This window comes from Paroedura picta, chromosome 16, assembly GCF_049243985.1.
Source record: "Paroedura picta isolate Pp20150507F chromosome 16, Ppicta_v3.0, whole genome shotgun sequence".
Lineage (NCBI taxonomy): Eukaryota > Metazoa > Chordata > Lepidosauria > Squamata > Gekkonidae > Paroedura > Paroedura picta.
Genome location: NC_135384.1, coordinates 14,264,226 through 14,286,864, shown reverse-complemented (window position 1 = coordinate 14,286,864; position 22,639 = coordinate 14,264,226). Strand labels below are relative to the sequence as shown.

Here is a 22,639-nt window from a genome sequence, read left to right as displayed (position 1 = left end):
AAGCTAGAAGAGAAGGAAAAGCAGTTGAACGGCTGTCCAACTTGGGGACAAGCTCCTGAAAAGATATTTTTTCCCCTACTAATGGACAAAATATTATCAATAAATGTCAATGGTTCCAAATGGACACAGGTGGAGAAATACAGAGGAATCAGGTGGCCTGTTAGAACATTGGAGACAACAGATCTTCTTGCTCAGAACTCTAGTTTGCAGGGTAGCAGGTGTGAAGTCCAGAGGCGGTCCTAATTGGGATGAAATTATCTCCAACCAAATAGTTAAAATGACTGCTTTCTTCTTCGTTTGCAATGGATTTCCTCCAGGCACTAACCAGGCAAATAATAAGAACTTTATTTAATTTGCACAAAAAGATGATTTTGTCACCAGTACTGCCTCTCGAAATAGACAGGGCTCAGGTCATCAACTGTATTCCCCTTTCCCAGTTTAATTTTTAGTTGCTATCATATGTTGTTTCTTTTTTTAAAATGACTGCTTTCTTCTTTGTTTGCAATGGATATTCTCCAGGCACTAACAAGGGAAATAATAAGAACTTTATTTAATTTGCACAAAAAGATCTCTTTTTTGTACAAAAAACTGCCTCTATAAATAGACAGGGCTCAGATCATCAACTGTATCCCCCTTTCCCGGTTTAATTTAAGCTTGCTATCATATATTGTTTCTTAAAAAAAGAAAAGAAATCACTTCTCTGTATATTATTGTACTTTATCCCTTCTGTTCAACCAATTATTTTGGTTTATTAAAAAGAAAATCTGAAGAAAATTGCACATATGAAAAATCTGTCAGCTAACAGCCAGTCCAAATACAAATGCTGCCTCTTAGAAATTAAATAATTATCAAGACTCTTATAATAGGAGATTTGATTTTTACTCTCAAATCATAAAATGAACAAAACTATTTTTATTATTTTCATATACTGATCCATTTTACTCATCCAAGCACTGCTGGGAAAGGAATTCTACTGGAGGAGCAGCAGGAAGTTACTGCCCTTCATCTTAGGGTCTCTTTTGTTTTTAAGTCATCAACCACATCAGGGATAATAAGTCAAATCGGAAGTGATATAATATGGGAGATGGGAAACTGGCAGACATCACCTGGAAAGGAAGTCTTGTCATCGAGATGCTGCTGCTGGTGGTGGTGGTGCTGGCTCTACCTTGTTGTATAGTGTGCCAGATGTCGTCCATTAATTGCTCCATATATGATGACCCCTTTCCAATTCCTCACAACTTTTATCAACCTGGGGACCTTCTTATTGGTGGGATCGCCTCTCAAGTTATTTTCTTCAATAACCCTCTACCTTTCATAGAACATCCAACACGTATGGTGTTTGATGAACCTGGGTAAGGATTCTGCTTTCGTTTCTTTGACTTAACACTGAATTCAGTCAGTTATTAAGTAACCATAGATTGACTTCATTCCATTTTCTTTGCTTTTAGTATGCCCCCCTTTCTCTCCAGTGGGGACCCACAGTGGCTTGCATTGCCTTTCTCTCTTCTTTTTTTATCCTTACCACAACTCTGAGAATATATAAGGGAACCAAAGGTACATACAATACAATCCAATATTGGCATAAAGCAGATTAGGAGACTATTAGGAGACTATACAAAGATAGTCAAGATACATCGGACAGTTTAAGTTTAAAAACTGAGGACAGAAATGTAGCCATAATAAAAGTGACGTTGGCATCCTTATCACTCAGTAAAAATTGGTAAACCAAGTCTCTTGAATGGTTTCTCCATTTTGGTATAAGAGGTATGATATGCCTTCTCTGTTGAGTGAACAAGGGGCAATCCAGTATGATATGTCGGATGGTGTCAGGAGAACTTGATTCACAGGTGCATAGGCTATTTTCGAAGGGGATCTTGGCAAATCTCCCTTGTAATACTTTGGATGGAAAGGCGTTAAGCTGAGCAAGCGAAAACGCTCTGCGATAGAGGGGATTTGCCAAGTTATGGAAATAAGCCGGCATTATCCCGTGCTTCACTTGGAGACCAAGTGCACGGGGAGAGCAAATTGCTGGAACAGTGGAATGGATTTTTTGGAATTCGTGATCAAGTAGCCTTTGTTTGATTTGGCACATAATGGAAGGTTCATTCAGAGATAGGATGTAATCGTAGTCAATGCCAATTTGTTGGAGTATAGTCAGGATGGTAGAGAACCATTTAAATTTAAAAGAGTCTGTCAGTAAACAGGCCAATAGGCTATCTGATCGAACCCTAAAATGCAGTTTTAGCCAATATTTAAAGGTGAAAATCCAGGCCTTAGTTTCAAGAAGATTATGTCCAGTTTCAAGACATAAAGAGGAGTAAGGGACGCAATTTGGAGTTTTCAAAATCTGCCGGAAAAAGGCAGACTGTAACCTCTCCATGTTTTTGTTAAAACCTGAGATCCACAGAGGGATGCCATATAAAATTTGGGGGATAATTTTAGAGTCAAACACACGACAGACAGCTGGGACAAACTGATTGCCTTTAAGAAAGAAAAACCGGTTTAGATGGGTAATGGAACAGTTAGCCTGCAAAGTAATCCTATTTCTATGTTTGGTCCAATGCAAATTATGTTGGAAGTTGATTCCTAAGTATTTGAAACATTTGACCTGCTCGATTTTATGACCACCAATGCACCAGTTTGAGGGAGACCACTTCTGTGCAAAGACCATCACTTTGGTTTTTTTGAAGTTTATCGATAGGTCATTGAGTTGGCAATATTTATGGAAAGCATTCAGGTATCTAATCAGACCAATTCTGGAATGGGAAAGCAAGACGGTGTCATCAGCATATAGAAGAAGTGGGATTGGCAATTTATCTAGTTTGGGTGGATGACCGTTTGTGAGTCTTAGGGTTTTTGGAAGATCATGTAAAAAGAGGTTGAATAAGTGAGGAGCAAGGACACAGCCTCATTTAACTCCTCTCAGGATGGGGATTTGATTTGTTATGTACATACAGAGGTTGCATGGAAAATTGCGAATTCAAACTGGGGTGTCCCCCCAAAATGTATAAAACATTAAACACTGCTCAATTTCATTTTGTCTCTTCTATCATTCTAGTCAAGCAATGCATAAGTAACAATATATTTTCTTTTCATTGGGTAAAATGGCGTTCCCAGAATGCTCAGGATTGCTAATTTTGGGGCGGAGGGGGGGTATTTTGCCATGTTGTATTTGCCATGTTGTCAGTTTCAGTGTGATTCTGTGTCCATTTTAATGGGGTTTTTAATGGGATTTTTATTGGACATTTGTAACCCACCACGAGCTGGCTTTGTGAGTGTGGGTAATAAATTAAATAATTATTATAACAACAACAATAGTGAAATAACTCTCAAACTGCATCAAACAATGGTCTTCATTTCTCCTTCTCCTCATCCCATTTGGTGGTGCCTTATTCTTAACAAATAATAGAAAAATCTGTGCTAATACCATTTCCTCTACGGAATAAATATGAGTAATCTTAAGGATTGGTTTGGAGTCATCATAGATTTTAGTTTGTTTCTCTTTCAAATTTGGAGATCTAATTTTCTTTTTATCCATTTCAATGCTGAGTGCTTGTTCCTTTCAATGTTGAGGTAATCTTTCTTATATTGTCTGAACTCCAATGGGCTGTGTACAATCTTCTTATTAATTAATGAATGATGTATAAATGGTGGCTGGCATCTAAAAAAACTAAAGAAGTAAAAAGTCATATGAAAAGGAATAGTGACCAAAACAGATTAGTGATGCCATGTGACATCAAACCAATATAAAAAATGGCATCCTCAGCAAAGGCAGAGGAGAAAGAAGCAAACAAAAACTCCTGAGCCTTCTCTGGATAAAATGTGTGTTTACATGAGCCAAGCAGTTACTAAAGGCAAGAAGCTCATTCATAAACTGAACGTTCAGCTGGGAGAAAGAACCGTGTTACATGCTTTCTGAAGGATATCTCTTTTTGCAGGTCAATCACAAAAAACTACCAGCACATTTTGGCCTTGGCTTTTGCTATAAAAGAGCTGAATGAGAATCCCAAACTCTTACAAAACATCAGTCTGGGTCTCTACATTCTCAACAGCTATGGCCTTGGAAGGATGACTTTTAAGGCCACGCTCAGCTTACTTTCTTCACAGCAGAAACTGATCCCTAACTTCAGCTGTGATAACCGGCAGAAAGTCATAGCTATCATAGGAGGGCTTTTGTCAGAAATCTCTGCTCATACAGCCTCCATTCTGAACATCTACAAGACTCCTCAGGTAAGCTATAAACATGGAGGATACAATTCTTACATATCATTCAATATTCTGATTTCATTTATATGAAAAAAATGACAATGTGTTTATTCCCCCAGCTCACTCATGGGTTATTTTCTCTTGCAAAGAGTGACAGAAAACTATTTTCTTCCACATATCAGATGGTGCCTGATGAAACCTATCAGTACAGGGGAGTTGTACAGTTACTTCATCATTTTAGATGGACTTGGATTGGGCTCCTGGCTATGGATGATGACAATGGAAACCAGTTTTTGCAGAGAATAGTGCCTATTCTCTCTGACAACAGCATTTGTTTTGCATTCATACACAAATTACCAAAGTTGACTTACATAAAAGAGATGGCGGATTTGATCGGTAAAGAGATGGAATTGTACCCAGTTGTTATGGACAGAAAAACTAATGTATTTTATGTATACGGAGAACCTCCAGCCATGGTGGCATTAAGATATATGATTTATTTAGCTCCTCTTCTTTTATTGCCTCCTCCGGGTAAAGTGTGGATAGTTACATCACACTGGGACTTTGAGTCATTTGCTGTTCACAGTTTTTTAGATACAGACTCCCTCCATGGTGCTCTGTCTTTTACAGTCCATTCTAATCAGCCTCCTGGATTCCAAGACTTTCTGCAGACCATAAGACCTTCCTGGGTTGGAGGAGATGGTTTCATTCAGCTCTTTTGGGAGCAAGTATTCAGCTGTTCATTGACACATGAGCAAGAGGATATGAAGAAAACCTGCAGTGGGGAGGAAAAACTAGAGAGTCTTCCTGGTCCTCTGTTTGAAATGCAGATGACTGGCTACAGTTATAATGTCTACAATGCTGTCTATGCTGTGGCCCATGCTTTGCACAACATCCACACTCTTGGCTCTAAATATAGAAAATTGGAAGAAGGTAGGAGGTCGGATGTTCACAATATAAAGCCATGGCAGGTACATAAATGTTTCTACATGGCCATCATGTCATCCACAAATAGATAGAACTCTTATCTTTTTTCTTCCACTTTGCATATTAATTATTGCCACCAACATAAATAAATGCATATACCTTTTGAAAGCTCTTTCTGTTTTCTTTTGTGTTTGGGTTTGTGAACTCTGAAATGTTCTTAACATGGCTGCAAATGTTCTAACATTGTAAGTCTTCTTTCTATATTCTTTTCTTTTTCTATCTAGTTACACAATTGTTTAAGGAGAATCTTGTTCAACAATAGTGTCGGAGAAACCATACAATTCAATCAAGACAGAGAGTTAGTTTCAGTTTTCGATGTTACCAATTGGGTTACTGTCTCAAACACATCATTTGCTCGGTTAATAGTGGGACGACTCGATCCTCAAGCCTCTCCAGGCAAAGAGCTTACTCTGTCAGATGATAAAATTGTGTGGCATAGAAGCTTTAACCAGGTGAGACCGCTGTTTGAATTCAGTTCCTTTTTCAGAGCCAGTTTGGTGTAGTGGTTAGGAGTGTGGACTTCTAATCTGGCATGATGGTTTGATTCTGCACTCTCCCACATGCAACCAGCTGGGTGACCTTGGGCTCGCCATGGTAAGAGACCTTGGGTACGCCACTGATAAAACTTTTCTGACCGGGCAGTGATATCAGAGCTCTCTCAGCCTCACCCACCCCACAAGGTGTCTATTGTGGGGAGAGGAATGGGAAGGCGACTGTAAGTCACTTTGAGCCTCCTTTGGGTAGGGAAAAGCGGCATATAAGAACCAACTCTTCTTCTTCTTCTTTTTCTTCTTCTTCTTGTTTGAGCTAGTCAATTCCTTCTTTTGGAACTGATGAATGGGAAAAAGTTGAAATCAAGCTTGTTTTCTTCATGAGCCATATCCTACTATGTTCTGCAAGGTTATGATATTGATTTCCCTTTGAATTCATCTTGATAAATTCCTGTAGTACATAAAGATCAACATTTAACCCGAGAGAATATCCTGATGGGGTTCATCTTGACCACATCACCGCACCAAGCAGTTTCTCAAGCATTTTCTCAACTTGGAGATGATTCTACCAATTCTTAGAAGAAATTTACTGAGAATGATATGATTTCTAAGAGGGCTTCATGCTCTCAGTCATTGAACTAACCAAATTGCAAAAAAAATCAGTTTACTTTGACACCTATCTGATCCTCTGAAACCAAATGCACTATTTAAAGGATCAAAATCAGGAGGAAATCTCCCCCTCCATTTTCCTTGCTTATTTTTATTCAAATATTTACATTTCTAATCATAATGGGAGTAAAACATTTTGATAATTTCAATCTATGTATTGCATATCTTAATCTTAATTAAACATATTTCTGTCACTTTATGATTGACGAATAATTAGTGACATCCCAGGAAACCTCCTGCTTAATACAAAGTGCTAATTTGTTTTCTATGACAACATAATTACTTCCCCCCCCCCCCAAAAAAAAACGTCAGTCCACCCATTGTCAAAACAATTATTCGATGCTACCCTCTTTTTCTGTTTATGGTCAGGTGCTTCCTATTTCTGTCTGCAATGACCCTTGCCAGCCTGGCTACAGCAAGACAAAGAAGGAGGGAGAGAAATTTTGCTGCTATGATTGTTCTCCCTGTCCAGAAGGGATGGTCTCTGAGAACAAGGGTAAGAGACATGTTGTAAAACATTCTTTTAGAACCAACAAGAATAACTGGAGAGGAGGAAATGCAACTTTCCTTGACATAGAATTAATCCTACACATCTGTTATTTTAGGATAACAGACAGGTGTGACCTCAAATATAGGCAATAGAACTTTGACCACTTCTTTCTACTTGGATATCATAGTCTTAAAGCCACCACCCTACATAACAAATAGTTAAAAATTTAGATTCATTTGGGTGGCCATTTTAGTCTGAAGCAATAAAACAAAGTATGAGTCTAGTGACACCTTTTAGGCCCATTATGCACGGCCGCCGAAACGGCGATTTCAGGTCACATGGAAAACGCGGAGGGGGAAGACGCGACGCATACCGGTTATGCACGGGGCGGGGCGCGACGGCGGCAAAACCCAGAGTAACCGATTATGCACGCGCCGATCCGGGCGCCGCGTCTGGTTGCGCCCCGCTCACCCGGAAGCTGCGCTTTCTTCCGCGTTTCACTGACGCGGCTTTTTCGGCGGCATGCACCGAAGCTGCAGCCGGTTGCAGCCGGCTCCGTGCGTTATCCGTGATTTTAGTCACCGCCATTCCACCCCGAATGTGCGCTAAAACCCCCGTGCATAATGGGTCTAAGACTAACTAAATTTGATTCTGGTTATAAGCTTTCATGGTCATGCATGCTTCTTCAGTTATATTGAAACAGGTTTCCTAATGGCTTACATATAGGTAGAGAGAGGGTGGGGTAGAGTTAGTTGCCAAGAAGTTCTAGTTAGAGTCAAGAGGCATAAGTAACTGAGCAACTATAGCCAAGATTGAATGAAAGGAATTCATAAGATCTATGAATTTTTAGCCTGGAGAGGAGACGACTGAGAGGAAATCTGATAACCATCTTTGAGTATTTAAAAGGCAGCCATGTAGAGGATGGAGCAGAGTTCTTCTTTCTTGCCCAGGAGGGATGGGAAAGAGAGAAACAATGGGATGAAATTAATTCAAAAGAAATTCTGCCTAAACATCTGGAAAAAGTTCCTGACAAGTAGAACGGCTTGATTTGCAGGGTGGCACTGATGCCAAATAAGACACAACTCTCAGGAATCGTGTTAATATGGTCACAGCTTTTTATTACATCCAACCCATAACAGAGGGTCAGCCCAATTTGGGACACCTGAGAGGAGACCCACACCCCACAGCCATCTGGCTGCACACAACCTGGAGCCCAGAGACACCCTGGGACCACCTTTTCCCAGCCAGGAAGGCCAGTCCCTTGCCTCTGGTGCTCTCCATGTGGGAAGCAATTTTACCAGGGGCCAATGGATGCCCATCTTATTTGGCTTCGTCAGTCGCTTGACTTCGAGCCCCTGGCCACCCAGCAGGTGCTGAGGTTCGGGCTGAGATGCTATCAATATGCAGAAGCCATTCAGCTCTTCCTCCTGCTAGATGTGTACCCTGATTCTACCCCAAAAGCCTTAGCCAGATATCCGGAAACAGTGACAAGGTGGCTCAAGCAGAGACATCTAAAGCTCAACCCTTCAAAGATGGAGGTGCTATGGCTGGGGATAAAGCATTCATGTGAGGAAGTGTGTTTGCTCATCCTGGAAGGAGTGTAGCTATCAGTGGCCCATTCCTGTGTCCCACTACAGTCACAACTGGATGTCTACCACCTATACCAAGTCAAACTACTAGCACTCTATTTGGCCCTAGAAAACCTAGCCACAGTGATCCATGTGATGGTCATCTCTAGACTGGACTTTTGTGACTCGCTCTATGGAGGCCTACCCTTAACTTTGATCTGGAAACTACAGCTGGTGCAGAATGCAGTGGCTAGGGCCCTCACAAGAACACCATGGAGGTCCCACATTCAGCCCCCTTTCCAACAACTGCACTGATTACCAATTGAATTCCAGATCAGACTTAAAGTCTTGGTTATCACCTTCAAAGTCATATGTGGTCTGGGCCCAGTGTACTTGAGGAGATTCCTCACTATCTTTACCCCTCAAAGAGCTCTACGCTCTGCCACTGTGGTCCCTGGCCCTAAAGAAGCATGTCTGAACTCAATCCGGGCCACAGCTTTCTCTATCCTTGTCCCCACCTAGTAGAATTAATCCCCCAAAGAAATCGGGGACCTTCCTGAGCTATTGTAGTTCTGCACAGCCTGTAAAATGAAGATCTTCTGCCAGGCATTTGGGTGAAATCAACCAAACTAACAACATCTGCAGGGCTCCCCAGAAATCCCTTCCCATGAATGAAACCTGAATTGATCAACCTACGGGACCATAGTTAACAGGTTGATGTTGTTATAGTTAGTGTTGGAATCATTACAGAAGAAGTTACAGAACTGTTATTGAAACTACTATTATTGCTGTACTTATTTGAGTTCTTGAATTATACTGTATTATTCCTATGGTATATGTAAACTTCCCTGAGCTGGAAGGGAGGGCAGATGATAATAAAAATAAATGAAATTATTAGCTATACTATTACCTCAATCCATTGATGTGTACGTAAGTGGGTGGAGAAGGACAAAGTAGGGCTCAGCATTAATTTCCAGCTTATGCATATTATTGTCTCTTAGATACTAATCACAGCCTTGAAATACTGAAAAGGATCTTTTGAACCCTCCAGATATGGATGTCTGTGTCAAATGTCCAGATGATCACTACTCCAGTGAAAGACATCATCAATGCATTTTGAAGACCACAATTTACCTTTCGTACAAAGAAACTTTAGGGCTAATTTTTGTGATGTTGGCTCTGTCTTTTTCACTAGTCACAGCTTTGGTGCTTGGAACCTTCATGAAATATAAGAATACTCCCATTGTGAAAGCCAACAACCGAAGCCTTACATATATTCTCCTCCTCTCCCTCCAACTTTGTTTCCTCAGCTCCTTGCTGTTCATTGGAAAGCCAAGGAAGGTGACCTGCGTTCTGCGCCAAATTACTTTCAGCCTCAGCTTCTGTGTGGCTCTTTCCAGTGTCTTGGCCAAAACTTTCGCTGTGGTCTTGGCCTTCATGGCCACCAAACCAGGGTCCCACATGAAGAAATGGGTGGGTAAAAAACTGGCCCATACCATAGTCCTCTCTGGCTCCTTAATTCAAGCAGTTATTTGTACTCTTTGGGTCTGCATATCCCCTCCGTTCCCTCAAATTAATATGCATTCACAACCCAGGGAAATCATTCTGGAATGTAATGAGGGTTCTACTGCCATGTTTTATTGCGTCCTTGGCTATCTGGGCTTTCTGGCCCTTGTCAGCTTTACAGTGGCTTATCTTGCCAGGAAGTTACCTGGCAGTTTTAATGAATCCAAGTTCATCACATTTAGTATGCTCGTATTTTGCAGTGTTTGGTTTTCCTTTGTTCCAAGTTATTTGAGCTCTAACGGAAAATTCATGGTGGCTGTGGAGATCTTCTCAATCTTATCATCTGGTGCTGGCTTACTGGGTTGCATCTTTTCTCCAAAATGCTACATCATTTTACTGAGGCCAGAGCTGAACAGTCGAGAGCAGATGATTAGGAAAAATTGAAAATCTCTCTTCTTTCTTGGAAGCAGATTTTGGCTGAAGGCCAGTGGCTGTGTGTAAAGAAACAAGAATCTCTGTGTAATTTTTTCCCTACCTCCTAGTGCCATCAGTATGAATCCTGGTTCTGTAGTTTTGTAGCAGATCAATTTATTATTATTATTATTATTATTTAATTTTTTAGACCGCCCTTCTCCCAATAGGTCTCAGGGCGGTTTACAACATAAATAGTTAAAACACAATAAAATCCCCATTAAAACCCCAATTAAATAACAAGAGCCTATTTCAGTAATCATACTTTTAATACACAGAAAGTTTTCATGCAGATGAAGTTGCAAAGGGATTTTTAAGTAACATTTTTCCTTCACACTGTTTAGTTCTTGTTTAACAGAAGAAGAGGCCATGGGTGCAGAAGGAAATGGAGTTGAGAAGGAAAAAAAAAGGAGAGTACTGGTAATTGGAGACTCCCCTCTAAGAGGAATGGATCGCCATGTGGCTAGGCCTGACCCCCAACCCAAGAGGTGTGTTGCGTGCCAGGGGTGAAAATTAAAGACTTTTCGGAACGGCTGCCCAAACTCCTCAAATATACGGATCGCTACCCATTTGTCATGGTCCATGTGGGAATGAATGACATGACCGTGAATACCATCGCTCCTATTAAAAAAGACTATCAAGATCTGGGGAGGAAGCTCAAACAAATTGGGGCACAAGTGGTATTCTCTACAATCTTGCCTGTCAAGGGAAGAGGATTGCATCGGTGGAATGATTTTCATGACTGGAATGTAATAGTGGATGGATATGAACTGTTCAGAAAAAGCAGAATAGATCAAAGAAGTGGAGGAGTGGCACTGTATGTGAGGAAAGGGCTTACCTGTCAGGAAATTCTAATGAAGGAGAATATATCTACAGTGGAAAGCATCTGGGTGAAAATAAGCGAGGGGAAAACAAACAGTGTGGTGGTTGGTGTCGGCTACAGACTGACTGACCAACGAGAGGATGTGGATGCTGCACTTTGTGAGCAGCTTGAGAAAATATCCAAGCAACAGGACCTTGTCATCATGGGTGACTTCAATTTCCCAGATGTGTGCTGGGAAACAAACTCTGTGAAGCGTCCTCAGTCATGCAACTTTCTGACCTGCCTGGCTGATAATTTCATTTATCAAATGGTAGAGGAACCCACAAGAGGTTCAGCCTTACTGGACTTAATACTGACCAACAGGCAAGAGTTGGTGGATGAGGTGAAGGAGGTGGGGACCCTAGGGGGAAGTGACCATGTCCTCATAGAATTCTTTTTGAGATGGGGAGGCAAGGAAGCCTGTAGCCAGACGCAGATGTTGGATTTTCGTAGGGCAAACTTTAATAAACTCAGAGACATGATGAGTGTCATACCATGGATGAGAATGTTGGAAGGGAAGGGAGCATGTGAAGGGTGGGTGCTACTCAAACAAGAGCTATTGCATGCTCAATCAATGACTATCCCAGAAAGAAGAAAACACTGCAGGAGCTCTAAGAAGCCTATTTGGATGAACAGAGAAATTCAAGAGGAACTAAGAAAGAAAAGGAAAATGTTTAGGAAATGGAGGGAAGGACAGAGTTCTAAAGAAGAGTACCTACAGGTTACTAGGCACTGTACATCAATCATCAGAAAGGCCAAAGCTGAAAGTGAGCTAAGATTGGCCAGGGAAGCCCATTGTAACAAGAAAAGATTTTTCAGTTATGTGAGGAGCAAATGTAAAGTAAATAGGCAATAGGCCCACTGTAGGGTGCGGATGGACAAACTCTAATGGAAGATGCAGAGAAAGCAGAAAGGCTTAGCACCTATTTTACATCTGTTTTTTCCCACAGGCCAAAGGGTTTAGGCACATCTAGAGATGGCAGTAGCCAAAAGATAGTGTCTGGGTGGCAGGTTGAGATAGATAGAGAGGTTGTCGAGAGGCATTTAGCTGCACTGGATGAGTTCAAATCCCCTGGGCCGGATGAAATGCACCTGAGAGTGCTCAAAGAACTTTCCGAAGAACTTGCAGAACCCTTGTCCATCATCTTCGGGACCTCTTTAAGGACTGGAGATGTCCCAGAGGACTGGAAGAGAGCAAATGTTATGCTGATCTTCAAAAAAGGATGGAAGGAAGACCCAGGAAACTACAGACCAGTGAGTCTGACCTCTGTTGTGGGGAAGATAATGGAGCAGATATTAAAGGGAGCAATCTGCAAACATCTGGAAGACAATTTGGTGATCCAAGGAAGTCAGCATGGATTTGTCTCCAACAGGTCCTGCCAGACCAACCTGGTTTCCTTTTTTGACCAAGTAACAGGTTTGCTGGATCGGGGAAATTCGGTTGATGTCATTTACTTGGATTTTAGTAAAGCTTTTGACAAGGTTCCCCATGATGTTCTGATGGATAAGTTGAAGGACTGCAATCTGGATTTTCAGATAGTTAAGTGGATAGGGAATTGGTTAGAGAACCGCATTCAAAGAGTTGTTGTCAATGGTGTTTCATCAGACAGGAGAGAGGTGAGTAGCGGGGTACCTCAGGGCTTGGTGCTTGGCCCGGTACTTTTTAACATATTTATTAATGATCTAGATGAGGGGGTGGAGGGACTACTCATCAAGTTTGCAGATGACACCAAATTGGGAGGACTGGCAAATACTCCGGAAGATAGAGACAGTGTTCAACGAGATCTGAACACAATGGAAAAATGGGCAAATGAGAACAAGATGCAATTTAATAAAGATAAGTTTAAAGTTCTGCATCTGGGTCAGAAAAATGAGAAGCATGCCTACTGGATGGGGGATACACTTCTAGGTAACACTGTGTGTGAACGGGACCTTGGGGTACTTGTGGATTGTAAACTAAACATGAGCAGGCGGTGTGATGCAGCGGTAAAAAAGGCAAATGCCATTTTGGGCTGTATCAACAGGGGCATCACATCAAAATCACAAGATGTCATAGTCCCATTGTATACGGCACTGTTCAGACCACACCTGGAGTACTGTGTGCCGTTCTGGAGGCCTCACTTCAAGAAGGACGTAGATAAAATTGAAATGGGACAGAGGAGAGCGACGAAGATGATCTGTGGCCAAGAGACCAAGCCCTATGAGGATAGGTTGAGGGACTTGGGAATGTTCAGCCTGGAGAAAAGGAGGTTGAGAGGGGACATGATAGCCCTCTTTAAGTATTTGAAAGGTTGTCATTTGGAGGATCTGTGGCCAAGAGACCAAGCCCTATGAGGATAGGTTGAGGGACTTGGGAATGTTCAGCCTGGAGAAAAGGAGGTTGAGAGGGGACATGATAGCCCTCTTTAAGTATTTGAAAGGTTGTCATTTGGAGGAGGGCAGGATGCTGTTTCTGTTGGCTGCAGAGGAGAGGACATGCAGTAATGGGTTTAAACTTCAAATACAACGATATAGGCTAGATATCAAGAAACAAATTTTCACAGTCAGAGTAGTTCTTCAGTGGAATAGGCTGCCTAAGGAGGTGGTGAGCTCCCCCTCACTGGCAGTCTTCAAGCAAAGGTTGGATACACACTTTTCTTGGATGCTTTAGGATGCTTAGGGCTGATCCTGCATTGAGCAGGCGGTTGGACTAGATGGCCTGTATGGCCCCTTCCAACTCTATGATTCTATGATTCTTTCTCTCAACACTTTTATATGGTTTCATTTATTTCTGAATAAGTAAGAGCAGCATGTTTCTCAGATTTCCTGTCATCAAAGGGGGGGGGGGAGATCAGAAGAAAATACTGTTCTAAATTATTTAATCACCTGCAATAGCAGACACAACCCTACCAGAAGTTAGAAGATCTTCCTAATCATTATCATAATTACTGTTTTCCTCTACTCTGCAGTTGATTTCTAGGAGCTCTTTGAACAAACAATATCTTCATCTGCAAGATGGTATAAAAATCCTACTAGATTTTGTTTTGGAGAGTTTAAGGTTAACCAGGTCTTTGCAGGTCTTTTGTGTAAAATACTATTTTGCTTTTCCAGACTGGTTTCCACATGTTTACTCCAATTTAATACTGAAATGCATTCCTCTTAATAACTCTGTACCTAATTTCTTTTTCTTCCTGGATAGCCTGCTATTTCTATATATGTTAGATTTTAAAATATACCATTGAAAATGGATATTAATTAATTATTAATTAAATATATTAACCACACAGATACTTCTCAACACTCACACATTCATCTGCGTACAATTTATTTTTTCATCTTCTCTCTGTCTAATTAATTTAAAAAAAAACAAAATCCGATAGAGAATTCTGATTTATTCCCTCACTCAAAATTATGGATATTGTTCAGTTCAAGCACGATGTCATATTTTATTAGACAAAGTTCACCCTGGGCCTTGGCATGCAGCTTGAAAGGAGAAAGTGAATTCATAGAGAAACTAAATAGGACCCGCTGATATTTGTTACAAAGATATGGTTCTGATTGCGGTCTTGCTGTTTCTACTGCTTTGTCATTCTGTATGTAAAACACAGTTTGTGAGTTGCACCAGACCTGAAGATCTTTTTCCAATCCATCATGAATTTCAACAGCCTGGTGATCTTTTTATTGGTGGGATGACCTCTCATATGTACTTCTATCACAAGACTCCATCTTTCAACAGACGTCCAACACAGAAGTTGACTAATGTACTCACGTAAGGAATGACCTTTTATCTGTAATGTATTCTGAAAATTGTAAGTAAAAAACAAGTCGTTAATGAAGGAATTCATCCAGATTTTATTTGAAAAGGTATTAACACAAAAAGCTCCTTTTGCAAATTGTAGATTTTTCTTAAATTGCACATGGTCGATTACTTTACAATTATTTTTCATAGGGGAATATGAGATCATAGAGGACATTGTTCAGGTATGCTAAAAAGGGTGAACAATTTTTAACTGTTGTGCAGAGCTGGTCCAGGTAATAGGCTTCCTACTTCCATGGCCTGGTCAGACTGTGTGCCAAACGAAACTTGTGATTTGCAATATATCTGCAAATATTCTTCCAGATTCTCATGACTTTTATCAGATGGGCACTTTTTCATTGGTAAAAATACCAATATTTCACTTCTTCTTCAATGACACTCCATCTTTCATGGGAAAACCAACATAGCAGTTGACTGATAAATCCAAATAAGAAATGATTCTGTTTTTGTAATGTTATGACAATAAATAGTGCAGTATTCATTCTCTGAGTAAAATATTGAATTCTGGAAACCATGGATGCTTGCTAACTTTGATGTTTATCTTGCCCTGTCTAATATTTTATGAGCACAATTTATGGAGATGCTTTTCTGCACATGCCAAGGTGAAATGAACAATTTCTATAAAACCCGTGAAATAGAAGTTCATCTTAGACTGTGTCCGTCATTGTTCATTCACCTTGTTTTTATTCAATCGGGATTTAATTCCCACTGAACTTTTATCTCCATTTCCTCCCAAACACTATCATATTTCTATTTGGGTACCTTTCATGACATTACAAATAGACCATATTTTAAAGTTTTCACTTTTGTTATTTCCTATGTCAACCAAATTTTACATTTGTCAATTAGTATATTACCATAATAGTGATCAACTAATTGACCGACAGATTAAAATTAATTAGAAGAATGGTAATTTTGGGAAATTCCATAAGAGAAGTGCTAGCAAGGATATAAGTTGGAAAACTATATTGATCAAAATATTAATTCCAATGTTTAAAATCGTATGAGCAGGAAAATGAAGCATTCCTTTAAAATTCCTTTAAGATTTTGGATTGGATCCAGCCAGCTTTTGCACTGGTGCAAAATGGAAGAGGGAGTGTCCTATGGCTGCTAAAAAGGATATGGTGAGGTTTGTGTGATCTGCAGGAAGAGTACTCATGTGTAATAGGCTACAATAAAGAGATGGGGGGTTAATACAAGATTGTTAGAATATATTGAAGAGACTTTGTGCAATGCTATTAAATTATCTCAAATTCGTATTGCAGATCAATCCCAAAGCACTATCAGTATGTCTTGGCTTTGGCATTTGCTATAAATGAGATCAATGAGAATCCAGAGCTCTTACCAAATATCACTTTGGGATTTCACGTCCTCACTGGTTACCACAGGGCACAGTTGAATTATAAGGCAACCCTGAGCCTGTTGTCCATGCCGTTCCTCCCCAATTTCAAGTGTGATAGTCAAAATCATCTCATATCTGTCATTGGAGGGTATTGCACTGAAACATCAGCCAACATGGCCACCATATTACACACATACCACATTCCACAGGTAAACAACACATAAGGGAGGGTTTGGTGAGTCCACACTATTGGCACCAAAACAACCACATATGGTTGTAATCCTATGTGCTTTCTTTCAGCTTACTTTTGGCACATATTCTCCGGAGCAGAGCGACAGAATGCAATTCCCTTCTGTTTATCAGATGGTGCCAAATGAAGCTTATGAGTTCATGGGAGCTGTCCGCTTACTTCAACATTTCAGGTGGTCGTGGGTTGGACTCATAGCTGCAGATGATGACAACGGGGACAGATTTTTACAGGCGGTGATTCCTTTGCTTTTGCAAAATGGAATCTGTTATTCTTTCATATTCGAAGCGGGGAAAAGGACGTATGAGGAAGAAGTATTAGAGATGTTAATGGGAGTACAGGAAAAATATCCTGTCCTTCTGGAGAGCAAAACCAATGTATATTTTGCTTATGGAGATCCTGAATCTCTGCACATGTTGAGGTTGTTTATTTTAGCAGCAGAAAATTATTCATTGCATTCATTCATACCTTTGGGCAAGGTATGGTTTGTTACATCTCAGTGGAATTTGGAATCACTGTCAGATCATACAGGCATGGATATAGAGACTTTCCACGGTGCCTTGTCCATTACACTCTCGTCAGCCACCTGGTTTTCGAATTTTTCTTCAGGATGTAAGACCATCTTGGACCAAAGGAGATCATTTCATCCAAGAATTTTGGGAAAAGGCATTCAGCTGTTCATTCAAATTTTCTGAACAGGAAGAGGAACATGCAGGGCACTGCACAGGGGATGAGAAACTGGAGAGTATCCCTGGGATTTTCTTTGAAATGAACATGATTGATCACAGCTATAATGTCTACAATGCTGCCTATGCTGTGGCCCATGCTTTGCATGCCATGTATCTATCTGGATCCAAAGACAAAGAAGGAGAGAGGAAGGACATCCACAATATTCAGCCATGGCAGGTAATGACATCTCTAGACTCTCCCTCTGTTTAAAAGGTGGGAAGCGCATCATAAATACAGTGTAAATATAAGGGGATTTACAACTGTTAAAAAATCAAATCGATAGGTTTTTAGGATTTTAACTATGGGTAGGATTCCATTGAGATGGAGTTCTGCCCTGTAAGGATAAAATGCACCATTGCAGTTGGACATTATTAATTCATTTCTACAGCTTTCCATTGTAATATCTTCAAATGCATATTGTTATAGTGGTTGTGCATGTTGTTACTGTTTGGACCTGACAAAGATAGACAAAGATTTCTAATATTCCACTTTTATTGGAATGATCAAATAATACATTTGCGAGGGGAAAGTTCCAATCCCTAATTTCATAGGGATGGTGCTCAAGATAGACCCATTTTATTCACTTCTTTTCCAAATACAATTTCCAAACTTGATGAACTCCCTTATTTTACTAAAAATTGCAACATACTAAAGAACTGAAGGATACTAAAGGGAGCCTCTTGTGGCGCAGAGTGGTAAGGCAGCCGCCTGAAAGCTTTGCCCATGAGGTTGGGAGTTCGATCCCAGCAGCCGGCTCAAGGTTGACTCAGCCTTCCATCCTTCCGAGGTCGGTAAAATGAGTACCCAGCTTGCTGCTGGGGGGTAAACGGTTATGACTGGGGAAGGCACTGGCAAACCACCCCGTATTGAGTCTGCCATGAAAACGCTAGAGGGCGTCACCCCAAGGGTCAGACATGACTCGGTGCTTGCACAGGGGATACCTTTACCTTTACCTTTAAAGAACTGAAGAAACCATGAGGAAACAGGGGTTTCTCTCAGCCCATTTATGCACTGGAGGTTTCATGCCAAGATGCAGACTGGGAGTTTTAGTTGTGGCAGGTTGCCCCACTTCTTCCTGGACACACACAGGGGAGCATTTGGCCTGGTGTGCCTCATCCGCTCCCAATTTGTGCTCCTGCATGGGAGCTGGGACACTGAAGTTCCCAGTGCATAAATAGTTTCACTGATCGAAATCATACTCTGGTTTGTGACTGATCATGGATATTGCATTCAAAACCACATATACAAGAATGGTCATCTTTATGTGAATACTTTAAAGTTATATCACATGTCAAAGGAAAGACATGATACACATGACTGCTAAAACAAAGACATTAGATCTATATCCTGTTTAGTGCTTTGCTTAGTGCTTCGCTTCGCTTAATGAATACTTGATCTAAGAGCATTATGTAACAGATGCAATCTGAACATTGATCTACAGCTTAACACTTCCATTGCTTTATGATTGATTGATTGACTGAGTGATTGATTGATTAGATTTGTAGCCTGCCACTCCCAGAATTATGCTCATTACTCTGACATGTAAACATGTTTGAATGAAAAGTAGCATTGCAGTGTGATAATATTATTAATATCCCTAGCGTTTTGGGACATTGAAAGTCATAATGAGGGAAATGACCCATCTTTAGCAGAGTAAACCTGTTGCAATTCATTCTGGGAGAAACATGATCCTGATCAAGATAAACCTAGAGACTGCAAAGTTCACTGCAACTATTCCAATTCTTGCCATTCTTTTTATTCTTTTTCTTTACAACCCAGCTCCATCACTTCCTAAGAAGCATCTCATTCAACAACACAGCCGGGGACATTATACGTTTTGATGAAAATGGAGCATTAGTTACAAGTTTTGAGGTCACAAACTGGGTTACTTTTTCAAATGGCTCTTTTGTGAGAGTAAAAGTGGGAAGGCTGGGCACTCAAGGCCAAGAATTAACCCTTGATGATGATCAGATTGTGTGGCACCGAAGCTTTAACCAGGTAACAGGTTAGACCATACAATTCTATAAAATAATAGGGCAAGACCAATTTTAGTCATCTCACATTGGGCTACAAAGAAATGCCTGCACTGAAGTCTTTTAATAAATTGAATTGCAGCTGGAGATTTGGACATTGTCCAACATTAACCAAATGATGGTAAGCCCCAGAGGTAAACTGCTAAATGTAAATTTCACTAAAAAAGAGGGAAATGTTCTCAGTGTGTGGATGACAATGTGATGCTTGTAAGGGCATTTTATGGGACATGTTGGAGTTGTAGAGAAGAAATGCTGATGTTATTAACTCAGCCAGGGTGTAACTGGTTGGGCATGAAGAGATGTGACAGTGATTGTGTCTTGTGGCCCTTTCTTGCATACCCAGGGAATTGCTGATCTCCACTGTGGGATGGTAGCTAAATTTCCTCCAAGCCAGGCTTGATTCTGAGGGTTTTGTGTGGGTGGGGGATCACTTGAGCATGAAATTGGGGTCACTGTGGGTAGGCAGATAGTTGTGAGTTCCTGCATTGTGCAGGAGGTTGGACTAGATAACACTGCAGGTACCTTCCAACTCTATGATTCTCTGATTCTATGAATTATGGAGCACTAGTATGATCCAGTGAAGCTGTTCTGATATTCCAATTCTTACTATTTGTGCAGATCAGTCATAAAAAGCAGCCCAAGAACATGTGTGCCAGCCACACACATAGTGTCTAACTGGGAGTGAGGGCCGCATGGTGCCTTAAAAATTGTTACAAGCGGCTGGCTCAGCCTATCTGAAATGCCACCAGGACAGCTTCCTGTCCTCCTTCCTTGTTTGCAGGTTGTTTGGGGAGTCATTTATTGTGGGTTTTGTTGATTACCTTTGAAACTTCTCTTTGTCACAGCTGCAGATTAGGGAACATGAGGAGGAGACTGTTTGGCAGGGAGCCAGTTTGTACATTGGACTCCCTGAGGTGTTGGGGGTTCCATTAAGGGGCTGGCTGATTTGAGCATGGCTGATCCTGCTCAATCCATGGGTGTCCAGGGGTTCAAAGCCAAGTGACCTGGAGAGTCAAATGAGATGGGCTTCCATTAGCTCCTCGCATAGGCCGCTTTCCACATGGAGAACTTCAGAGGCAAGGCTGTCCTGGCTGGGAAAACTCAGGGCCAGGGTACTTCTGGGCTCCATCAGCCGGATGGGTTGCATCAGCCGGATGGCTGTGGCATTATGGGTCTTTTCCTACGTGCCCAAATTGGGGCCAACCCTCTATTTTGGGTTGGAGCTGAATAAATCTGTGGCCATGTTAAATCCATTAAAGAGAGTCATATCTAATTTGGCAGAGGGCCAGCCCGCAAATCAAAATACAGCTTAGCATATCTGTTGGTAACTTCTGGCTTCGCTGTGGGGTGCAGTGAACTTTTCTGTTTATGGACAGGTACTGCCCCTTTCTGTGTGCAATGACCACTGCAGTGCTGGAAACAGAAAAGAAAAGAAGGAAGGAGAGAAATTTTGCTGCTATGCTTGTGCCCCTTGTCCAGAAGGAATGGTATCTGACCAGCAAGGTAGGAGATAGAGCACACAAATAATGTATTATACCCTTTTCCCATCATATGCATCAAAACTAAGACAAATGTCTTGAGGTGGAGCAGGATGGTAACAACCAGTTTCCAGCAGTTTCTATTTTTGGTTAAAGAGGATTCAACATATAATTGGGTAGAGAAAGTATTAATGAGCAATTCTGCAAAGTAGAAGCAGAGGAAGAAGCAACTTGATGTCAGTGGCTATCATAAGTCCAAGCCTCAGTTGTGGCAGATTAGAAGTTGCCATTGTAAGCAAAAAAGGCCCCAATGAGTTGAGACTGGCCTCACAGGGCTTTTTTGGCCTTGACCCCAGTCTGGAGGAACACTCCGCTGAAGGAGTGGCAGAAGCTGTGTTCACTGCTCTAGCACTGGCAAACAGGCCTGCTCTCATTCTCCATCCCCCCTGTTCTGCATCCCAGTTTAACTTTGCAAATTGGGTCAGTACAATGGGCCAGCTCCTCTTCTTCTGGGAGGAAAATGATGGTATTGGCAAAGTCCTGTGATTGGCCCTTGGTGGAGGAGTACTATTGTTTATTGGGGGCATATCTAATTCTGAGGGCCAATCAGATATGGTGTGCATCATCAGCATGTAACCCCAGTATTATTATGTGGGACAGATTACTACTGCTACTGCTACTGCTACTGCTACTACTACTACTACTACTACTACTAAGAGTACAGTGGAGTTCATGAACTAATTTCCAGTATATATCTCTGCTAAGAAATTCCTAGGTCTGCTCCAAATGATGGAAGTAGTTTGCATTCGAAAGTTAGCATATTCAAGTATCTAACAGATTTTCCTTTCTTTAGACATGGATTCCTGTGTTAAGTGTCCAGAAGAACTGCATCCCAACAAGGATAAGAATAAGTGCATTCCCAAGGTTCTAAGTTACCTCTCTCGCACAGAACCTCTAGGAATCGTCTTAACTCTCCTGTCCATTGCTTTCTTTGTAGTTACTGTTTTTATTCTTATAATATTTGTGCAATTCCAGGACACTCCAGTAGTCAAAGCCAACAACCGGGCCCTCACCTACATTCTCCTCATCTCCCTCCAGCTTTGCTTCCTTTGCTCCTTGCTCTTCATTGGACAACCTGGGGAGATGACCTGCCTTCTCCGACAAACTTCTTTTGGCATTGTCTTCTCTGTAGCCGTTTCTAGCGTGTTGGCCAAAACCATCACTGTGGTTCTGGCCTTTATGGCTACCAAACCAGGATCCAGAATGAGGAAATGGGTAGGGAGAAGAACAGCAAATGCAATTATATTTTCCTGTACTTTTATTCAGGCTTGTATTTGTAGCATTTGGTTAAGCACTTCGCCTCCATTCCCAGACAGGGATATGCATTCCCTGAAAGGGAAAATCATCCTGAAATGTAACGAGGGCTCCACTGCCATGTTTTACTGTGTCCTGGGCTACCTGGGCTTCCTGGCCATCGTCAGCTTCACTGTGGCTTTTCTTGCCCGGAAGTTGCCTGACAGTTTCAATGAAGCCAAATGCATCACCTTCAGCATGTTTCTCTTTTGCAGTGTTTGGTTATCATTTGTGCCAACTTACTTGAGCACCAAAGGGAAATCCATGGTGGCTGTGGAGATCTTCTCCATTTTAGCCTCTGGTGCTGGTTTACTGGGGTGCATTTTTTTCCCCAAATGCTACACCATTATTCTGAAACCCGAGATGAACAGCAGGGATCAGTTGACAAGCAGAAGAAATAAAAATCTATAG

General features: G+C 41.2%; 2 protein-coding genes across 2 annotated transcripts; both read left to right on the top strand.

Annotated features, from left to right (window-relative positions):
- The first annotated feature begins 1,077 nt into the window (after positions 1-1,077).
- On the top strand, positions 1,078-10,361 carry LOC143825408 (vomeronasal type-2 receptor 26-like). Its single transcript, XM_077313437.1, has 6 exons — positions 1,078-1,352; positions 3,939-4,230; positions 4,326-5,177; positions 5,418-5,645; positions 6,723-6,849; positions 9,463-10,361. Exons 1-6 carry the CDS (start codon positions 1,078-1,080, stop codon positions 10,359-10,361), a joined length of 2,673 nt encoding a protein of 890 aa, XP_077169552.1.
- Positions 10,362-21,730: 11,369 nt separating this feature from the next.
- LOC143825406 (vomeronasal type-2 receptor 26-like) lies at positions 21,731-22,639 on the top strand. The gene has a single exon (XM_077313436.1). It carries the CDS (start codon positions 21,731-21,733, stop codon positions 22,637-22,639), a length of 909 nt encoding a protein of 302 aa, XP_077169551.1.